Source organism: Nycticebus coucang, chromosome 11 (assembly GCF_027406575.1).
Source record: "Nycticebus coucang isolate mNycCou1 chromosome 11, mNycCou1.pri, whole genome shotgun sequence".
In the NCBI taxonomy this organism is placed as follows: domain Eukaryota; kingdom Metazoa; phylum Chordata; class Mammalia; order Primates; family Lorisidae; genus Nycticebus; species Nycticebus coucang.
The window spans coordinates 5,157,588-5,180,733 of NC_069790.1; the positions used below are offsets into that span (position 1 = coordinate 5,157,588).

A 23,146-nucleotide genomic window follows, 5' to 3' on the forward strand; every position below is an offset into this window, starting at 1 on the left:
CAGAGGCCTGTCAAATTCTTCAGCCCAGGGCCCCCACCCTCATTTTTAAACCCAGCTGGGTTCCATCCCTCAGACCTGCCCACATGGTCACATTTCCCTCTGACCACAGACGTGAAAGTGGGTCTCCACGTTTAAGGACCCATGTGATGGGATTGGGTCCACCCAGATAATCCAAGATAATCCCCCCAAGTAAGGTTCTTAATATAATCACATCAGCAAAGCCACTATCTCCCTATAAGGTAGCACTCGTAGGTTCTGGGGATTAAGGGTGGGATCTTCGGGGCGAGGGTGGGGGCTGCTTTATCCTGCCTACCACATCCAGCATGCTTCAGGGTCATGGAGAGGACTTGTTTACAAGGCTGCTTCCTTTAGAGACTGGAATCCAACAGGTCTTGGGAGGGCCCAGGAATATGAACTCTGATTCATCCTGATGCAGTTTCCCATGTTGAGATCCCCGAATAGGCTGCAGGCTGTGACTGACGGCCGCCCTCCCTGTGACCAGCAGGCCCATGGCTATGCTCAGACCCACGCCCTCTGTGTCCTGAACCCTCCTTTCTTTGGCTGTCTTGCTTTTTGTCATCCAGAAGTGATTCTCAGTGGGGAGCTGATGAAAATGAAACATTAACCATGTTGTGAGCAAAGCTGATACAGGATGCTATGGGCTGGACTTTTAAAGATGATGGTAATGACTGTGTAGCAAATGCAACTTCCTTCTGCTGCCTAGGACAGGTTTCTTTGTCTGGAGGCTGATGATGCCATGTTGGCCAAGATCATAAGAAAGAGAGGATGTCACAGGTACTTGTCCGGCTGGGCGAGGGCCAGAGTATACCACCCGCTGCTGATGCCCAGTTGCTGCATTTTCCCCTGGTGAAGGCCAGGAGACTTTTCAGAAGATCTTTTTAGTAGGCAAGGAAATGGAGGTCCAGAAAGGTAGCTCAGGGGCAAAAGCTAATTAAAAACAAAGCTAGTACACAAGAAAACTAGGGCTGTGAGTGTCATAACCCTCGTCCCTGAGGACTTGCTTAGGTGGGTGGCCCAAGGTGTGCATGCTAACTAGAGGTTAGATTATCTTTTCATTAAAGACAATCCCAATTTTGAGAGACAATGAAAATCCTAGCAATTGGTTAGGAACAATCCTGGTACCTCTCAGCCTGGGCTTTGACATAGTTTCCCCTTTGACATAGTTTCCCCAGGAGCCTAATCCACTTGGCTTTTGCTGGACAAAAGCAGGCAAGAGGTCTGTGTCCAGCCAGAAGTTTGCCCTTCCCAGCTGATAGGACTGATTGTGGGCAATTAGTGAGGCCCCAAAGAGGACCGTGCCTGGTGACAGCCTGTGAGCCAGCCTTATTGATCCCCTAGAGCTGTAATCACGGCTGCCAGCTGGCTGTGCAGAGATGGGCATCTGAGTCAAATGGCAAATTGTTACCATGGCTGCGGAAACATTCTAATTGAGGGTGAAGGCGCTTGAGGAAGAGAAACCAATTCTCACTGTGTATGGGCTGACACTTAAAACAAAAGATGAAAGGACATTTCTGCTCCCAGCATCAGCAGCCCAGAACATCAGATTTCACCAGCATTCCCTTCTGCCCCTTGACCAGGCTTGCCATGGCAACCTGTGTCTGCTGCCACCCTGCAAAGCCATTTGGTCTCTCACCACAGAGGTCAGCTTCCCTCAGGGAAGATCTGCAGCCAGAAAAGGAAGGGAGGCCCCTTTGACCTCGTGCTAGAGCCTGTGCGGGCACACTGGCTGAACTGGGGCCGCAGAGTCCCGAGGCCCTCCTGATAATTTGCTTTGCTTTCTTTAAAAAAAAAAAAAAAATGCACAGGGCAGCGCCTGTGGCTCAAAGAGTGGGGTGCCAGCCCATATACCAGAGGTGGGGGTTTCAGGCCTGGCCCTGGCCAAAAACTGCAAAAAAAAAAAAAAAACCCAAACAAACAAAAAACACGCACACATACTTAAAAAAAACCCCAAATCCCCACTTTTTGTTGACCTTAAGAAGGGAAACTATTTCTCAAGACCTGGACAAAACCCAAAGGAAACCCCATAACAAACTGGCAAGGTAATCCCACGCCTTCATCAGAGTGTGGTTCAGAGAATGGGCATTTGCTCCAAGGCTGAATTTAGAAGGTGAATTTAGACAGGAGCTGAGATCTCACCAGGTGAGGGAGTGAACACACCAGGTGAGGGCGCGAGCAGGAAGCTCTGCCTTTTAGTGAGCTTTTCATGCTGCATTCCTCGTGGGAATGGATGGGCTTCAAAGTGTGTGTGTTTGGGGGTGGCCAGGAAGAAACGAGGCGTGTGGGGGAATGTTGGGGTGTGTGAGAGACATGCAAAGTGAGGTGCCCGCCCTTGGGGAGCTTGCATTTTCTGGGACAGCTGATTCAGCTTCGCCAGCCACGTTCCTTTAACCTGGTCTAAGATTATGCCTAAAACCATTGCTCATGAAAACACTGCCTAAAGGAAATGGTGTGCTCATTTTAGATGCTAAATTACGAGTATCGTGTATCTGTATATTTGAACTCACAGGTTAGCTACAGAGACATGAATAAGTGTATTAACCTGTAAGTATTACTCTCCTCCCCAACAGTTATGAGTTAGCGCAAAAGAATAAATGAACGTAGTGGAAGGGTCAAATGAAAATGGGAAATTAGAATCGATGCAGAGAGGATACAAATGGTATGAAGAGAAATTCACATTTGTATTTAATTATTCTACTATCTCTTTTCTTGCAAAACTCTACAATCTTATACCAGGAAACCTGTTTTAGAGTCAATAGAAGCTACCTTCTTTTACTTTCTGATGTGAATCCTGGTCAGTCGATGGGTTTCCTTTGGTGTTTGCCGACGAGGAAGGATGCTCACAGGTGCAGAGAGACAGGGGACACCCCAGAAGGGGCACACCCCACCTCAGCTGCTGATATGGGACAAGTGTTTAACCTCTCTGAGCATTAGTTTCCCCACCTGAGGATGACAAAATTCAAAAATGGGATTATTTTGCAAATTAAATGGGATAACACAGCAGGCACTGGCTCTGTCATCTTTTACTGCCTTACAAAGGAGTGAACTTTAAACAATTCTTTATGACTCGGCTAAAATAAATTGTTGACTTCAGTTTGCTCGGGCTCCCAATACAGATCACCCCAGACTAGGTGGATGAAACTGGGACATGTGTTTTCTCCCAGTTCTTGACACGACACGTCTGAGATGGAGGTGACAGCGGGGGTTGGTTTTTCCTGACCCTTTGTCTCGGATGCGCAGACGGCCACCTTCTCACTGCCACAGCCTTCCCTCTGGGCATACACTTGCCCCACGTCTAAATTTCCTCTTCTTATCAGGGTACTGGTCAGACTGGGTTAGGACCAAGCCAGACAGCCTTGTTTTACCTTACTCCTTTAGAGAACCTGTCTCCAAATACAGTCATGTTCTGAGGTCCTGGGGTTAGGGCTTCAATGTGTGAATTTAGGGGACATAGGTAAGCCCATGTCATTAGAGATTAACAGGTAAGCCCATGTCATTAGAGATTAACAGGAATCCTCCAAGGCCCTTCTGAGTCTTGAGGAAAATGCCTCTCATTTTACATACAAATGCAAATCTCTCTGTTCAAGTGCTTACGAACAGAGCATGTGGAACTGATGCCCTGGGCCGTGTCCTCCTAGGCTGGGCAGGGAGGAGTCCATGAGAGGATGCCTGCAAAGCAGCTCTCACGGCTGAGTGTTTGCTAAACACTTGGAAACATAGGCTGACCTTACCACAGAAAGTAGACAGGGCAGCGTAAAACCCATGCTAGGAGCTGAAGTGGCTGGCTCAAGTGTTAGTTTTCTCCTGTGCAAAGGAGAGTGAACTTTCCCACTTCAGATTTTCCTTTAAGAGAAATATGTACACGAAGTAATAAGTCCTCCAACAATTTAGATACTGATTCCTTTGCTATGTTTGAGTTTCGTTTGGGCCTTTTCTCTTGGTTTTAGGGAAGTGCCAGTGAAGCCACACTGATGGCCTTGCTGGCTGCTCGAACCAAAGCGATCCGGCGGCTGCAGGCGGCCTCGCCGGAGCTGACGCCAGCTGTCATCATGGAGAAGCTGGTGGCCTACACCTCCGATCAGGTGAGAGTGTTGAGGGGTCCCCTGTCCCATCAAGACTTCAAGATCTGAATGTTTTGTTTTATGCCAAACCCAAAGAAGAGAAAACCATAGGGCACCCTTTCAAATCCAAGTACAATTCTTAGGTACCATTTAAGGTAGAGTCCTGTCAGGGGTGTCCAACCTGTGGCCCACAGGCCAAGTATAGATTATATGAAGACTGTTTTGCTTATCTATGGTGGCAAAAATTATGCACAGACTTTTTTTTTTTTTGTCTCATCAGCTTTCATTAGTGTTTGTGTGTTTACTGTATGGCCCAAGACAACCCTTCTTCTTCCAATATGGCCCAGAGAAGCTGAAAATTTAGACACCCCTGAAAGAAACTAATGTATGGGGCGGTCCCCAAGACTGGCTCTGTTTCCATTTCTCCCAACGTGGAGCTGTGTTGTGAGCATCTGAGATTTTCAGTTCTGTGACTCAGGCCGATTGGTAGGGATGGTTTGGGATGCAGGGTGGGCAGTGGTGGCTTTCGGGAGCCGGAACTTTCCAGGAAGCTCCGAGGGAGGCTACATCTCTCCTGTAGGAGTGGTGTCTCTTTGTTCGCTTCTTTTTCTCCAGAGACTGTGTACTGAGCGTGGCCACTAAGCTGCCCAGGGCCCCTCAGGGAGAGCCAAAGCCCAAATTTGACCCTGAGATTTCTTGTTTTTAATTTAATTTTGAATTAATATCATAACTGTGCACATTTATGGTGTATAGTGTGATGACTTGATATACAATGTGGAATGCTTACATGAAACTGATTAACCTAACCATCACCTCACTTATTTTGGGGGGTAAGACATTTAAAGTTTACTCTTAGTTAATTTGGAACATACTCTTGCATTGCGCACATTAGGTGAGATTTCTCAGTCCACCTCCAAGGTGTCATTTCCAGAGTTTCACTTGCTCCTGAATTCAAACAAACAAATGAAAATCTTCACCAATATTGACCCAGCCCTTTACTCATATTGTCCCTGATTCATTAGACTTAAAAGCAAGATTCTGTATGAATAGAAACAATTCCAGGGAAAAGAGATCTTCAGGAAGGGGGAGGGGGAGAGACAAGAGCAGTCTGTCCTGGCAGTGCGAGAGGTGCCCTGTGTGGGAAGTGTGGACCCCCTCTGCAGATATAGGGGCCCACGGCAATGTGTGCACATGCCCCCAGAGCCCCCCTGCACACACCAGCACCCCCCACATCAGTACACCTCCCTCCTATCAGCACACCCCCCCACACACACACCAGTACACTCTTTCCACATCAGCACACCCTTCCCATATCAGCATACCCCACACACACACCAGCATACCCCCCACATCAGTACACCTCCCCCCAACAACACCCCCCACACACACACCAGTACAACCCCCATATCAGTACACCTCCCCTATATCAGCACACCTCACACACACACCAGTACACCCCCCACATCAGCACACCCTTCCCATATCAGCACACCCCACACACACACTGTACACCCCCCACATCAGTACACCTCCCCCCATCAACATCCCACACACACACACACCAGTACACCCTTCCCACATCAGCACACCCTTCCCATATCAGCACACCCCACACACACACCGTACACCCCCCACATCAGTACACCTCCCCCCATCAATATCCCACACACACACACCAGTACACCCTTCCCACATCAGCATACCCTTCCCATATCAGCACACCCCACACACACACCAGCACACCCCCATATCAGTACACCTCCCCCCATCAACACCCCCACACACACACCAGTACACTCCCCATATCAGTACACCTCCCCCATATCAGCACACCTCACACACACACCAGTACACCCCCCACATCAGTATACCCTTCCCACATCAGCACACCCTTCCCATATCAGCACACCCCACACACACACCAGTACACCCCCCATATCAGTACACCTCCCCCATATCAGCACACACACCCCCACACACCAGTACACCCCCCATATCAGTACACCTCCCCCATATCAGCACACCTCACACACACACCAGTACACCCCCCACATCAGTACACCCTTCCCACATCAGCACACCCTTCCCATATCAGCACACCCCACACACACACCAGTACACCCCCCATATCAGTACAGCTCCCCCATATCAGCACACACACCCCCACACACCAGTACACCCCCACATCAGCACACCCTTCCCGTATCAGCACCCCCCACACACCTGCACACACACCCCACATGCACACCTGTACATACCCACTCATACCCCCCACACACTAGTACCCCCCACATCAGCACACCCTTCCCATATCAGCACACCCCACACACATACACCTGCACATCCCCCACATATCTGCACATACACCTGCACACACATCTGCACATCCCCCTCACACACCAGCACATGCCCCCCCACACCAACACACTCCCACACGCACCAGCACATCCCTCACCCACACCCAGCATGTATCCACCACACACCAGCACACCCCCCACAACAGCATAGCCCCCCAATTCAGCACCCCCCCAACACACACACACTGTATACACATCTCACATCCTCCACATTCCTGCACACACACCTGCACAGAGCTGATCTGTCGCTTCCTTCCCAGGCACACTCCTCGGTGGAGAGAGCTGGATTAATCGGTGGAGTGAAACTCAAAGCCATCCCTTCTGATGGCCACTTTGCCATGCGCGCGTCTGCCCTGCGGGAGGCCCTGGAGAAAGACAAGGCAGCCGGCCTGATTCCATTCTTTGTAAGTTCCACAGTGCTTATTTCATGAGGCACAGAGGGAGTCTCTGAGCCCTGTCTCTCCCCAGGTAGAGTCCCTGTGCCTGAGCCACCTAACAGGCTGCCAAGACGGTTGCAGGTCAGGTGGTATTTGTAGCATATCCTTGAGGAAAGCTGGAGAAAGACTCCCTTTAGTTTTCATTCTACACCTTTCATTTCAGAAAAGGGCAGCCAGAGCACCCCTGTCTGGTGGATTCTGCTAAGCCAATGAGTTTTGCTTCGGCTTCTTGCTAAAAGGAATCCTTCTTCATTATTCCACTTTCTTTGTTTTCAGCTTGTTAGTTATAGACTGTTCCGTTACGCCTTCCTGTGATATCTGTGTTATTATTACCATACATTTAAATTCTGTATATATTTAAAATTTCATGAGCCATTGTGAGTTAGAATAGGCAATATACATTAGATAAACTACCTCTGGCAACCACTGATTTTTTTACTGTTTCCATAGATTTTCGTTTTCGAGAGTATCATACAGGTGGAATCATGGAATATAAAATCTTCTCAGATGGACTTCTTTCACTTAGAAATACATATTCAAGTGCTGGATAATTGATTATTTTGATTGCTGAATAATGTTCATGGTATGCATGTATCAACATCTACTGATCATTCACCTATAGAAGGATACCTTGGTTGCTTCCAAGTTTGGCGATTATTAATAAAGTGATATAAACATGTGTGTGCAGGTTTTGTGTAGACATAAGTTTTCAACTCATTTGGGTAAATTGGAATGCAGTTGGATGAAGTGGTAAGAATGTGTTTAGTTTTGTAGGAAACTGCCAAACTGTCTTTGCCAATTCGCATTCCTGAGCACCATGATTGGGAGTTTGTGTTTTTCCAGATCCTTATCAGAATTGGGTTTTGTCATTGTTTTTGATTATACACTGGTGATGGTATCTCATTGTTTCTTTAACTTGAAAGGTCCTAATGATGTAAGGCACCAAGCATATTTTCATGATAGCTTATTTGCTACCTGAACATCTTCCGTGTTGAGAGGTGTGCTCAGATCTTTTGCCCACATTTTAATCAGATTGATCAGATTGTTTGTTTTATTATTGTTGAATTTTAAGAGTTCTTTGTATGCTTTGGATATCAATCCTTCATCAAGATATATGTTTTGCGCATGTTTTCTATCAGTCTGCGTATTCTCTGAATCATGTCTGTTGCAAGGCAGTTTTTTGCTTTCAGTGAAGAACAGATTATCAATTATTTCTTTCCTGGATTATGCCTTTGGTGCTGTTTTTAAAAATTAATCACCAAATCCAAGGTCATCCAGATTTTCTCCCGTGTTACCTTCTAAGAATTTTATGGTTTTGCATTTTACATATAGGTCTATGTTCTATTTTCAGTTAATTTTTGTGAAAGGCATAAGGTCTGTCTAGAGTCATCTTTTTGCATCTGGACGTCTACCTGTTCTAGCACCGTTGTTGAAAACATTGTTCTTCCTCTATTGAGTTCTTTGCTTCTTTTTCAAAGATCAGTTGAGCACATCCATGTGGGTCTGTTTGTCTTCCATTGACCTGTTTGTCTTTTCCTTTGACAAGAGCACACTGTCTGGATTACTGCAACTTTGTATTAAGCCTTGAGATCGGGTAGCATCAAGGAAGATCTCTGACATGGCTGTTCAATATGGTTGGCTATTTGGGGTCTTTTGCATCTTCATATAAACTTTAGAATCCGTTTGCCAATATTCTCAATATAACTTGCTAGAACTTTAAATGAGATTGCTCTGCATTTATAGATTACATTAGAAGAACCGACATCTTGATATCAACACTTTCTATTCATGTAATGGAATAGCTCTACATTAATTAAGATTTTTTATTTTATTAAATCAGAGTTTTTGTATTGTTCCTTATATAGATCTTACATCTATTTTGTTGGGTTTATACATAAGTATTTCATTTGGGGGCACTCATGGAAATAGTACTATGTTTTTGGTTTCAAATTTCATTGTTTTTGTTGGAGGAATTTAAGAACAATTAACATTGTTAACCTTTCATCCTGCACCTTGTTATAATTGTTTATTAGTTTCAGGAGGGCTTTGTTTTTGTACTGGTTTTTGGTTTTTTTCTTTGAGATTTCTACATAGATAAACATGTTATCTGCAAACCAAGACAGTTTTTTCCAATCTGTGTATCTTTTACATATATTTTATTTTCTTGTTTATTGCATTAGCTACAACTTCCAGCACAATGTTGAATAGGAGTGGTGAAAGCAGAGGATATCTGCTTTCATATTCCTGATCTCAACAGAAAAACATGTTTGCAGTAGGGATTTGTAAATATCATTTATCACGTTGAGGAAATTCTGCTCTAATCCTAGTTTGCTAAGAGTTTTTATCACGAATGAGTATTGGATTTTGTCAAATGCTTTTTCTGTATCTCCTTACATAATCATGCGATTTTTTCTTCTTTAGCCTGTTAACATGATAGGTTATATTAATTATTTTCAAATATTGGATAAGCCTTCATACTTGGAATAAATCCCACTTGGTTGTTTAATTATTTTATAGTGTTGGATTCGCTAATGTTTTGTTGAGGAATTTTGCATCCATATTTATAAGAGATTATTGATCTATAGTTTCCTTTCTTGCAGTGTCTTTGTGTGGATTTAATATTAGAGTAATGCCAACCTCATAGAATTAGGAAGTTAGGAAGTATTTCTTTGGCTTCTGCTTTCAATAAGAGATTATAGAGAACAGGCATAATTATTTCCTTAAATGTTTGGTGGGACTCATCAGTGACTCCAACTGACCATGACAGCGTCTGTTTAGAAGGTTCTTAAATGTTGATGCAATTTTAAAATAAAGGTAGCCCAATGAGATCATCTATATTTCTTTGTGTAAATTTTGATAGATTTTATCTTTCAAGGAATTTATTCTTTTCATTTAAGTTTTCCAATTTATGGGCAGAGTCAATAATGTTTTATTCTCTCTCCTCCTCTCCTCTCCTCTCCTACTCTCCCTTTCCTCTCCTGTCTTTTTTCTTCTCTTTTCCCGCCTTCCCTCTCTCCCTCCCTTCTTTCCTTCTTTCCCATTTTCTTTTTTTTTTTGAGACAGAGTCTTGCTCTGTCACCCTAGGTAGACTGCGGTGGCATTAGCCTAGCTCATAGCAGCATCAAATTCCTGGGATCAAGTAATCCTGCTGCCTCAGCCTCACGAGCTGGCGTTACAGGTGCCTACACAACACCTGGTTAATTTTATTATTTTCAGTAGAGAGGGGGGTCTTGCTCATGCTCAGGCTGATCTCCAGTGCATGAGCTAAGGTAATCCTCCTGCCTGAGCCACCACACCTAACCAATATTTCTTTATTATTTTTTAAATTTCCATCGGATCAATAGTGATGGCTCCACTTTCCATTTCTGATAGTAGTAATTTCTGTCCTCTCTCTTTTTTCTTAGTTAACCTGAGTAGCGGTTTTCAAATTTATTGCTCTTTTCAATGAAACAGGTTCCTTCGCTATTGATTTCCTGTTTTCAATTTCATTGATTTCTCCTCTAATTCTTATTCTTTTCTCGTCTTTTGTTTACTTTGCATTTAAATTGCTTCATTTTCTAATTTCCTAAAATAAAAGCTTAGATTACAGATTTTCCTTCTTTTCTAATATATACATTCAATGCTGGATTTCCCTCTAAGCTTTGTTCTCAGGGCACCCCACACATTTTGATGAATTGTATTGTCGTTTTCATTGAGGGTGAAGTATTTTTAAATTTCTTTTTTAGGTTTTTTTAGGCTTCTCCTTTGACCTTTAGAAATGTGTTGGTTGATCTCTAAGAGTTTTTAGCTTAGGGTTTTCCAGCTATCTTTTTGTTACTGGTTTCTAGTTTAATTCCACTTTGTTCTGAGAGCCTATTTCATGTAATGATTATTCTTTTAAATTTGTTGAGATATGTCTTGTGGCCCAGAATGTAGTCTATCTTGGTGAATCTTCCACGTGAGCCTAAGAAGAACATATATTCTGCTGTCATTAGACTAAGTATTTTATACATATTAATTAGATCCAGTTCACTGATGGTACTTTTCAATTCAACTACACATTTCATTGACTTCTCACTGTTGGATATGTCCTTTTCTGATAGAGAGGCCTTGAAGTCTTCCACATAAGACTGAGTTTATCTATTTGTCCTTGAAAGTCTATCACTTTTTGCTTTGTGTACCTTTTTTTTATTAGGTATATGGGGTAGTTTATTTTTTATTTATTTACATTTTTTATTAAATCATAGCTGTGTACATTAATGCAATCATGGGGTACCATACACTGGTTTTATAAACCAGTTGACGTATTTTCATCACACTGGTTAACATAGACTTCCTGGCATTTCTTAGTTATTGTATTAAGACATTTATATTCTACATTTACTAAGTTTCACATGTACCCTTGTAAGACGCACCATAGGTGTAATCCCGCCAATCACCCTCCCTCTGCCTATCCTCCCCCCCATTCCCCTCCCTCTACCACTTCCCCATACTCTTAGGTTATAGGAGTTTCATAGTAGGGCTGAGTACATTGATCCTTTTTCTTTCATTCTTGAGATACTTTACTAAGAAGAATATATTTCAGCTCCATCCATGTAAACATGAAAGAGGTAAAGTCTCCATCTTTCTTTAAGGCAGCATAATATTCCATGGTGTACATATACCACAATTAATTAATCCATTCGTGGATCGATGGGCACTTGGACTTTTTCCATGATTTAGCAATTATGAATTGGGCTGCAATAAACATTCTGGTACAAATATCTTTATTATAATGTGATTTTTGGTCTTCTGGGTATATACCTAGTAGAGGGATTATAGGATTGAATGGCAGATCTATTTTTAGATCTCTAAATGTTCTCCAAACATCTTTCCAAAAGGAATGTAGTAATTTGCATTCCCACCAGCAGTGTAGGAGTGTTCCCTTTTCTCCACATCCACGCCAACATCTCTGGTCTTGGCATTTTCTGATATAGGCTAATCTTACTGGAGTTAGATGATATCTCAAAGTAGTTTTGATTTGCATTTCTCTGATGATTAAAAATGATGACCATTTTTTCAGCTGTGCGCCTGTCTTCTTCAGAGAAGTTTCTCTTCAAGTCCCTTGCCCAGCCTGCGATGGGATCACTTGTTCTTTTCTTGCTCATATGTTTGAGTTCTCTGTGGATTCTGGTTATTAAACCTTTGTTGGAGACATAACCTGCAAGTATCTTCTCCCATTCTGAGGTCTGTCTACTTGCTTTACTTACTGTGTTCTTGGCTGTGCAGAAGCTTTTTAGTTTGATCAGGTCGCAGTAGTGTATTTTTGAAGCTGCTTCAATTGCCCGGGGGGTTCTCCTCATAAAATACTCATCCAGACCTATTTCTTCAAGGATTTTTCCTTCACTGTCTTCTAGTATTTTTATAGTTTCATGTCTTAAGTTTAAATCTTTAATCCAGTGAGAGTCTATCTTAGTTAATGGTGAAAGGTGTGGGTCCAGTTTCAGTCTTATACAGGTTGCCAGTCAGTTCACCCAGCACCATTTGTTAAATAGGGGATCTTTTCCCCCTGAATATTTTTAATTGGCTTGTCAAAGATAAAATAATGGTAGGCAGCTGGATGCATCTCTTGGTTCTCTATTCTGTTCCATACATCTATCTCTCTGTTTTTGTGCCAGTACCATGCTGTTTGATCACTATCGATTTATAGTATAGTCTGAGGTCTGGTAGCTTGATTCCTCCTGCTTTGTTTTTATTTCTGAGTAATGTCTTGGCTATTCGAGGTTTTTTCTGATTCCATATAAGACAAAGTATTATTTTCTCAAGATATTTAAAGTATGACAGTGGTGCTTTAATAGGGATTGCATTAAAATTGTATATTGCTTTGGATAGTATGGACATTTGAACAATGTTCATTCTTCCCAGCCATGAACATGGTATGTTTTTCCATTTGTTAACATTTTCAGCTATTTCTTTTCTTAGAGTTTCATAGTTCATTTTATAGAGATCTTTCACATCCTTTGTTAGATAAATTCCCAAATATTTCATCTTCTTTGGCACTACTGTGAATGGAATAGAGTCCTTAACTGTTTATTGAGCTTGACTATTGTTGGTATATATAAAGGCTACCAATTTATGAATGTTGATTTTGTAACCTAAGATGCTGCTGTATTACTTGATCACTTCTAAGAGTTTTGTAGTAGAATCCCTGGTATTTTCCAGATATACAGTCACATCATCTGAAAAGAGTCAAAGTTTGATCTCTTCTAACGCTATATGGATACCCTTGATCGCCTTTTCTTCCATAATTGCGATGGCTAAAACTTCCATTACAACGTTAAAGAGCAGTGGAGACAATGGGCAATCTTGTCTAGTTCCTGATCTGAGTGGAAATGATTTCAATTTAACTCCATTCAATATGATATTGGCTGTGGGTTTGCTGTCGATGGCCTCTATGAGTTTAAGAAGTCTCCCTTCTATACCAATTTTCTTAAGTGTTCTGGATGCTGGATATTATCAAAAGCTTTTTCTGCATCAATTGAGAGAATCATATGGTCTTTGTTTTTTAATTTGTTTATGTGCTGAATTATATTTATAAATTTACGTATATTGAACCAGCCTTTAGACCCTGGGATAAAACCGACTTGGTCATGATGTATAATTTGTTTGATGTGTTGCTGGATTCTGTTTGTTAGGATCTTGTTGAATATTTTTGCATCTATATTTATTAGTGATATTGGTCTATAATTTTCTTTTCTTGTTGGGTCTTTTCCTGGTTTGGGGATCAGGGTGATGTTTGCTTCATAGAATGTGTTGGGTAGTCTTCCTTCTTTTTCTGTATTTTGGAACAGGTTGAATAATATAGATACTAGTTCTTTAAAGGTTTGGTAGAATTCTGATGTGAAGCCATCTGGTCCCGGGCTTTTGTTTTTAGGAAGATTTCGTATGGTTGAGGCTATTTCAGAACTTGATATAGGCCTATTCAACATTTTCACTTGATTCTGGCTAAGTATTGGAAGGTGACATGCTTCCAAGTATTGACCAATTTCCTTCAGATTTTCATATTTCTGAGAATAAAGTTTCTTACAATATTCATTAAGGATTTTTTGAATTTCTGAGGAGTCTGTTTAGTCTTTTAGTCTTTGTCATTTCTGATTGATGAGATAAGAGATTTTACTCTTTTTTTCCTGGTTAAGTTAGCCAAAGGTTTATCTATTTTATTGACCTTCAAAAAACCACTTTTTGCTTTATAGATCTGCTGTGTAATTCTTTTGTTTTCAATTTTATTTAATTCTGTGCTAATTTTGGTTATTTCTTTTCTTCTACTGGGTTTTGGGTTGGAATGTTCTTCCTTTTCCAGTTGCTTGAGATGTCCCATTAAGTTATTAACTTCCTCTCTTTCCATTCTCTTGAGGAAGGCTTGCAGTGCTATAAATTTCCCTCGTAGAACTGCCTTTTCATTATCCCAGAGGTTCTGATAATTTGTGTCTTCGTTGTTGTTTTGTTCCAAAAATTTGACAATTTCTTTCTTAATCTCATCTATAACCAAGCTATCATTCAGCATAAGGTTACTTAACTTCCATGTTTTTGTATGAGTATGCAGATTCCTGTTGTTACTGAGTTCAACTTTTTTCCATGGTGTTTCAAGAAGATGCAAGGAATAATTTCTATTCCTTTAAATTACTGAGGTTAGACTTGTGACCTAAAATGTGATTGATTTTGGAGTATGTTCCATAGGCCGATGAGAAGACTGTATATTCAGTTTTGTTGCGATTAAATGTTCTGTAGATGTCTGCTAAATCTAAATGTTGGATGGTTAGGTTTAATTCTAAAATTTTTTGCTCAGCTTCTTATCGGAGGACTGATCCAAACTGCCAAAGGAGTGTTGAAATCTCCAACTATTATGGAGCTGGAGGAAATCACGTTGCTCGTGTCTGTTAGAGTTTCTCTTATAAATTGTGGTGCATTCTGGTTGGGTGCATAAATATTAATAATTGAAATTTCATCATATTGAGTATTACCCTTAACAAATATGAAGTGACCATTCTTATCCTTCCTTACTTTTGTTGGTTTAAAGCCTATTGTATCTGCAAATAAAATTGCAACACCTGCTTTTTTTCTGATTACCATTTGCCTGAAATATGGACGACCATCCTTTCACCCTGAGTCTATATTTCTCTTTTAAGGTAAAATGTGATTCTTGTATGCAGCAAATATCTGGCCTGTGTTTTTGTATCCAGTCAGCCAACCTGTGCCTCCTTAGAGGACAGTTTAAGCCGTTCACATTAATGGAGAATATTGATAAGTCTGGTAAAATTTTGGGTATCGAGTTTTTTGAAAGTCCAGTATCCATTTTTAATCCTTTTGCTACTGTGGAAGTTGGAGTTTGATCAAAAGTTTCTGAGTGAGTTTACTTTTGTGGTAGAGGATTGGACTGGTCATTATGGAGAGTAGATCTGAGAATATCCTGAAGAGCTGGTTTGGTTATGGCAAATGTCTTCAACTTGTGAATGTCATTAACGTATTTAATTTCTCTATCATAAATGAAACTCTGTTTAGCTGGATACAGGATCCAGGGTTGAAAGTTATTTTGTTTCAGGAGATTAAAAGTCGATGACCACCATCTACTGGCTTGAAAAGTTTCAGCAGAGAGGTCTGCAGTCTTTCTAATATTCTCTTTGTAGGTAAAGGTTTTCTAAGGTCTGGCTGCTTTCAGAATTTTCTCCTTCATATTAACTTTAGTGAAGTTAATTATGATGTGCCTGGGGGACATCTTATTCGGGTTGAGTCATGCCGGGGTTCTGGAACTGTCTGCTATCTGAATTTCAGAAAATTTTGGCATGTCTGGAAAATCCTCTTTCATAATTTCACGGAGAAGGGCTTGTGTGCCTTGCGAAGCCACTTCATCGCTTTCAGGGATTCCAATGAGGTGGATATTAGCCTTCTTCGAATTGTCCCAGAGCTCTCTTGGAGAATGATCTGTTTTTTCTCCTCATTTCTCTTCCTTTTTGAGAGTTTGGGAGCATTCAAAAGCTTTGTCTTCCATGTCAGAAATCCTTTCTTCTGTTACTGTTACTGAGGAATTCTCTGTTACTGAGGAATTCTCCTGTATTTTTCAGGTCTTTGAGGACTGCAAATTCTTGCTTCAATGTGTCGAAATCTTTGGTCGTTTTTTCTTTAAATTCGTTGAATTCTTGAGACAACTTTTGAATTTCTCCTTGAATTTCTAATTCTAACTTTTGATTGCTCCTTGAATTTCTAATTCCAAATTTTCCTCCATTCTATTAATCTTGTTTGCAATCCAAATTCTAATTCGATTTCTGACATCTTGGCTATCTGGTTTATGAATGGGATCTTCAGTTACATCTGCCATATCTTTCCTTTTGGGCGGTTGATCCACTCTGGTTATTCATGTTACCAAAGTTTTTCCACTGATTCTACCACGATTATTTTACACCGTTTGACTTTTCCCCTGGAGCTTTGCCGAGGACCTGTACAGTACTATGGCCTGAGAAACTGGGGACCAGTTTGGTGTGGTGGAGCTAAGTGGCTCTGTCTTGTTTTCAGCTGGTCTCTGTCTGACCCTAGTGAAACAGTTACTCTGTGTTGAAAACTCAGCTGTGGAGAAATACCAGTAATTAAGTCACCCCACCCTCCACAGGCAACAATTGGAAAAAGAAAACAAACCTTCCTGCAACCACACACCCAGGACACCACTGGGATAGTCCTTCTGCGATTGGCTCAGGTCAAAAGGTCCAAATCAATTGTTTCAGTCAGCACCTGTCTAAGGTTGAAGAGTTTACAAGGTTTCTGGCAACTAGATCACTGGGATCTGTTGATGACTCAAATATGACTTGCTCCAGTGCTCCAGGTGGTCAGGAGGACCCACCTGCAAATAGATTAGTCTGGGAAGGTTGATGCCTCCTTCCCCACCTTACACCACTGTCACACCCAGTCACTGTTAACCCCACAGGGCTGTGACCCAGTTGCTTCCAATGAGCAGATACTCCAGGGTGTTGTACCTGCCTGAATCACAGGGAAATCTATGTCTCCTCAGCTAGGCCACTGCTCTCTGCCTCTATTTGACAGGGTGAGGTGAGGCCTGACAACCTCAGGAGCTGGGGCTGTTCACTCAGTTCCAGCCCCGCCCCTGATTGATGTTATTGACAGAGCAGAACAACTTTACAGGAATTTGTTTCTGTACCTGCTATATTCCCTGGCAAAAGAGAAGCTGTTTTGAGTTCACAGAACCTGCACCTCAGGCCCTGTCTGTGCCTGTCCTGTCTCAGGTGTAGTTTGTATTCGCAGCATGGTCACCTGTCAGTTCCAGCCTCTGCCTGCCCTCCTTTGTCTAGGCTGATGATCCCCTGGGGGCTGGGTGTGTCTTAGGCTCAGTAAAGTGGTCCTCTGGGTCAGTCCCATCCTGGGAGTCTGCGGCACTGTGCGTGCGTTTTCTAGTCCCTGTGCTCCACCCAGGCTGGTACCACCTCAGGCAAACCCTTTACTCATGGGGCCTGCGTTTCCATCCCAGATATGTTCCACCAGTGGTTGCCACATGGGAAGATGCCCAGCCTCCTCTGGTTGCCCAGAGAGACAGTGGGTGTGACTCTAGAATATCCAGGGGTGAGCCCTATTGTTGCCAAAAAACGGCTGCTGCTCTGCACCTCGGGGCTCTGCCCCTTTGGCGTGGTTCCCTCTCAGCTGACCATCCTCTCCTCACTCCCATGCCTCAGAATCAGCACTGGCCAGCAGCAGTCCAGGCCCTTTCCCCACCCGCCAAGAAATCACCCAAGAATCTGGACTCTGGGGGACAGGTCTTCAGACCTCAGAGTGAGAGTGGAGGGGAGTGCTGGGAGCTCAGAATTGTAGGTAGAAAATATCTACAGTTTTACACAGTTTTATGCCTGGCAGGAGAGCACAATGGCACCCTGGTATAGGGGAAGTAGACCCAGTTTTTAGAGGGTCTCTCCTGTGGAGTATAATGGGAGGACTTTTGAACTCTGCTCGTTTGTTTATGGGGTACTCTGAGCTGTTCTCATGGGGGAGGGGACTCCTGTTCTATTGGTGATGGATTTTGTACCCTTTATTTGTATCCTTGGGGTTGCAGCTCACCTCAGTAGGGTTGATGTGCGTTCTTCAACCTTCTCTCTTGGCACAGCTCTAATCCACCAGGTTACTTGCTAAATTTCTGTCCTTTAACTCTCCTTCTGGACGGGATCCTCTGTGGAAAGCTGGATTCAGTCAGCCATCTTCTACGGAGTAGTTTAATTTTGGCATAAGCCTTCTATCTAAGTGCCTTTGGGTGGCAGATACTACTGTCCCTGACAGCACTGGTGGCCTGATGAGCTACAAATGAAAGGTTAAACTGTCTTGCTTTGTGTATTTTGATGCTTTGTTGTTTGGCTAATGTACATTAAGGTTGTTATGTCTCCTTGAAAAACATATCATTATCGTTATATAACCCTGCTATTTTTTAAGAAATTATTTTGGTCCCTCCTATGCCCTGTGATGAGTTTATTTTTAATTCTTAATTTTAGTGAAGTATACATAACAAGTTTATCATCTTAACCATTTTTAAATGTTTAGTTAAGTGGCATTAAATACATTCACGTTTTGCAGGCTACCACCAATCCATCTCCCAAACTCTTACCAATTAAACAATGATTCTCCATTCCCTCTTCTCCTGAGCCCCTGTAAACCACCATTCTACATTCTGTCTCTATGAATTTGACTATTCTAGCTTCCTAATAAAAAAAGAATCATATGGTATAGTTCCTCCTCAAAGTCACCATGCATAGAGAAAATTATACTTAATGGTACCTTTATTTACAAAGCATGCATTATGAAATTTTCCAAAAATTGGCCAACACATAAGGATTATTTTGCAAACATCTAGTAAAATTTTTTTAATACAGGGACTGTCGGGGTCCCGCCCCAGGACCAGGGTCTGCTAAGACCTGTGGAAACTGGCATCGACCCGAGTGAAAAAATATAGAGTTAAAAATGACAGTAAAGAAAGACATGAGACATAGAATAGAATTAAAAGTGGAAGCTTAGGGGTCCATTGCCCATTTGTGGGATAATGGCAATGGCACGGAGTATTTTCTCCACTCGGCTTTTATTGAAGTCTATTTGCCCAGAGGGTAAGATGAGGGAGGGAACAAAGATGCCAGCATTTCCTCTAATTGAGTATATCAGCTCCTATTGTTATTATTATTAACCTTAAGGGTAGCCTTGAGAAATCTGAAATCTGAGCCTTGTATTGGGAGAGCCTCCCACTTGAGATCACACACAGAGATTTCTAGGGAGGTGTTAAACGCTGCTAGTTCCCTGTGGAATAAAACGCCAGGCACCAGCCTTAATCTCCTCTGAGGAATTGGTGGGAGGAATTTTCTTTCAATCACTACTGCAGAGGATCTTTGTCTGCAATAAGGAATATAAGTTATTCCACCCACATCTCAGGGCTTGAGCTACTCCCTTGATCTCTGCACAAGACAAAGGCAAATCTACACAATGGGTATCTGCTTTGCCTGTTTACTAGGCAGGAAATGACCCAGTTAATGTATCTTTCTAGGTCTTTGCCATAGTCTCTTCTATGGCCATTTTTCCTCAGAGAGCTCACAGACCCAGCAGGGGTATTTGTAAGCTGTATCCCCAAAAGGCTAGAATTTCAGAAAAGGCAGGAAGCTTACTAGCAATGGCTATCTTAAATGTAAACTAGCTGATTTTTCTTTGTTCTGACTCACTCAGCTTACTTTTTAATTTTCCTCTTTTCCTGGGGGTGCTTTCCCTTGCCAAGAATGGGGTCTTCAGTGCCCATTCTCCTACAGGGACACCCTGTAAGTGTCTTTTTGTGACTGACATATTTATTTCACTGAGCATAATGTCCTCAAGTTTCACCCATGTTGTAGCAGGTGCCAGAATTTCCTTCCTCTTCAAGGCTGACTGTTACAAAGAGATTTACTTCTGACACTTTGATTTTTCCTGAAGCCTTATAGCTTCTTTGTTCCCCTTTTTATGCATTACTGTCTGCTGTGTTTAGCTGATTTTTGTGTAGTGAAATGTTTGCATTCCTTTCTCATTTAGTTTTGTGTATGATCTATACGTGTTTTGTTTGTTGTTACCAGGATGATGACATTTAATATCCTAAAATTATAGACTTAGAACATAGCTTTAGAACTGCTCAACTTAAATAACATATGAAAGTCTGGTTCTTTTGCATCTATGATGTATCCCTGCTCCTTTCAGTAGTTGGTATCCAAAAATTTTGTCTTTATACTTTGTACGTCCAAGAACAGAACTAGTCATTTTTAGAAATGCTAGTCTCTTTAGTTGTGTAAAAAAAATGAGGAGTTACGAAAACAAATTTGTAATAGCATTAGCTTTTAGATTCATAATTGTCTTTTTAAAAAGTCTCTTTTATGTATAAAACACAAAGTGCAGTTATAACCCACCGTCATGACAACACTGGCTATCATAATTGCCTGTGCATCTACCTTTAGGAAGATCTTTACTTCTTTGCATGCTTTGATGTTGCCAGAAGTGTTTTCACATTTCCGCCTGCAGGTTGACGTTCAGCATTTCTCACATCACAGGTCTAGTGGTAATGGCCACCCTCAGGTTTTGTTTATCTGGGAATGTCTTCATTTCTTCTTCACTTTTCCAGGATATTAGATTCTTGATTGAGTTTTGTTTTTTTCCTTTAGCACTTTGAATATATATCCACTACAGTCCACTACACTACCTTCTCACTCTAAAATTTTTGATGAGCAATCCTGCTGATAATTCAGTGAGGCTCCCTTGTATGTGATGAGTCACTTCTCTCGTTATTTTCAAGATTTTCTTTTTTGTCTCTGGATTTTGACAGTTTAGTTATAATGTGTCTCAGTGTGGATTTCTTTGAGTTCATTCCACAAGGAGATTTTTTAGCTTCTTTGATCTATATCAAATATATGTATTATACATTAAATTATAAATCACATAATATAACATATGATATAAGTTATAACATATATTATATAATTTCTCAGATTTGGGACTTTTTTCTGTTATTTCTTCAAACATTCTGTTCCTTTCTATCTCTTTTCTCCTTCTAAGAATCCTATAATCTGTCAGTTGGTCAGTTTGATGGTGTTCCACAAATCCCTTAAGCTCTGTTCACTTTTCTTTAATTTATTTTATTTCTGCTCCTCAGACTCAAAAATTTCCATTGTCATATCTTCAAATGATTTGTCCTCCATCTGTTTAAAGCTGCCTTTGAGTCCCTTTGGGGAGTTTTTCATTTCAGTTAGTATTCTTTTCAGCTCCAGAATTTCCACTTTGTTTGTTTTAGAATTCCTATCTCTTTATTAATATTTTCATTTTATTCATACATTATTTTTTTAACTCCATCCGTACTTTCCTTTAGTTCTTGGAGCATTTTTAAGACTGTTGTTTAAAATCTTTTTCTAGTATGTCTGCCATCAAATTTTTCTCCATTTCTCTTGGTTTATTTCTTTCCTTTAAGTGCCATACTTTCCTATCTCTTTAGTGGGCCACACTTTCCTGTTTCTTTGTATGATTTGTGCTGTTTAGTTTAAAACAGAATTGAATCTAATGATAACTCTGAAAAGTAGTCTCCTCCTTCTCTACGGTTTACTGTGGTTTTTTAAATTTTCTTTGTTTGTTTTTATTTCATTGTTATAGACTGTCTCTGTGCCTAAGATCAGACTAAGGCATAAACTTAATGTCTTTTCAGGTCTTTTCTGAGCCTGTGTCTTTCCCTGGGTTGGTATGATAACTTTATTTTCCTCTGTGTATGTTGTAGCTTTTGAATACCCAAGTCCTGAGTGTCTGTAACCCACAAAAGGAAAAGAAAAAAATGAAGGGTGGGGGGAAAGGGTGTTGGCCCTTTTCAACCCTTGGAAGTTACTGCAGCTGGATGGGGAGGGGCCTGCAGCAATGGGCAGGGATTGCACATCGTGACACCTACCTCTTTGTGCCGTGTGGCTGGAAATAGCAATCAGAGCACAGATCTCCAATATTTTGAGGACAGGTTCCTCCCCCTCACTTTGACTCCTACAAACTCTGCACCAGTTTCTCCAAGGACACATTCTTATCTCCCCTGAGGGGGATGAGTGGCTACAACCACACTAAGAGCTAAAGTAGACTGAAATTCACATCATTTTACCATCCAAACCTTATTCTGGAAGTTGTGAGCCTTCAATAGACTCCAGAGTTTCAAAATAATTACATCAGCCAGATTTCCTCAGTGCAGTTGCTGTCCTGGTAAAGAGGCAACTTCCTGGAGCTCCTGCTTCGCCATCTCCCCTTGGTCCCCTATTTGTAATCCTCTTCTTAATCCCTGATAATTTTCTTAGTCAACTCCTGGGATCCTCCTGCCTCAGCCTCCCAAGTAGTTGGAACTATATGTGCCCACCACAATGCCTGGCCAATTCTCCTATTTTTAGTAGAGATGGGGTATTGTTCTTGGTTAGGCTGATCTCCAACTCCTGGGCTCAAGCAATCCATTTTCCCACCTTGATTGTGAGAATGCTGGTATCACAGGTATGAGCCACTTGGCCTGGCCTAAGTGGAATTCTTATATACAAAATATACGTAAGTCTTTTGTTTTATTCACTTGAATAGTCTCTGTGTTTTAGTTAGTATAGTTAGACCATTGACATTAACATGATTATGATGTAGTTGAATAAATATCTATCATATTTATTACTATTTTCTATTTGTTCTCTTTTCCTTTGTTTCTTATTATTCTCTGACTTCTCTTGTTTTAACTTAGCAGTTTATGATTTCAGTTTGTTCTCTCTCTTATCATGCCCCTTTGTCTTTCTTTTTGGCTTTGTTTTTGCAATTTTTGGCCGGACCAGATTTGAACCCACCACCTCCAGTATACGGGGCCTGGAGCCTACTCCTTTGAGTCACAGGCACCGCCCTCTTTTTGGCTTTTTTAAATGGTTGCCCTTGAATTTTGCAGGGCACAGTTTTAACTCATTCATGTTCTCTTTCAAGTAATCCTACACCACTTCATGGGTAGGACAAGTACCTTACAACAGAGGGTTCCTGCCCCCCCTCCTGCCACTCTGTCCTTAACATTGCTAATATTCATTTGGCATTGCTGTTACAAGATCGTAGTTCACTTACCCATAAACTACAATCCCTGAATGCACTGTTGCTCTTGTTTTGGACACACAGTAATCTAATCAGCCAATTAAGAATAAGAGAACTAAAGTATTTTATTTTCTCTTCCTAATGTCTCCTGTACTGTTTTTCTTTTATGTAGATCCAGGCTTCTGACCTATATCATCTTCCCTCCTTG

At 41.5% G+C, this 23,146-nt stretch overlaps 1 protein-coding gene across 2 annotated transcripts in view; it reads left to right on the forward strand.

Annotated features, from left to right (window-relative positions):
- Nucleotides 1-23,146, forward strand: part of DDC (dopa decarboxylase) — a 92,760-nt gene that overhangs the window by 29,063 nt on the left and 40,551 nt on the right. For both annotated transcript variants that reach the window (XM_053608769.1, XM_053608770.1), the window contains exons 5-6: nucleotides 3,966-4,100; nucleotides 6,697-6,840. In XM_053608769.1, coding sequence (XP_053464744.1) covers nucleotides 3,966-4,100; nucleotides 6,697-6,840 — 279 coding nt within the window. The remainder of the gene's footprint in view (nucleotides 1-3,965; nucleotides 4,101-6,696; nucleotides 6,841-23,146) is intronic.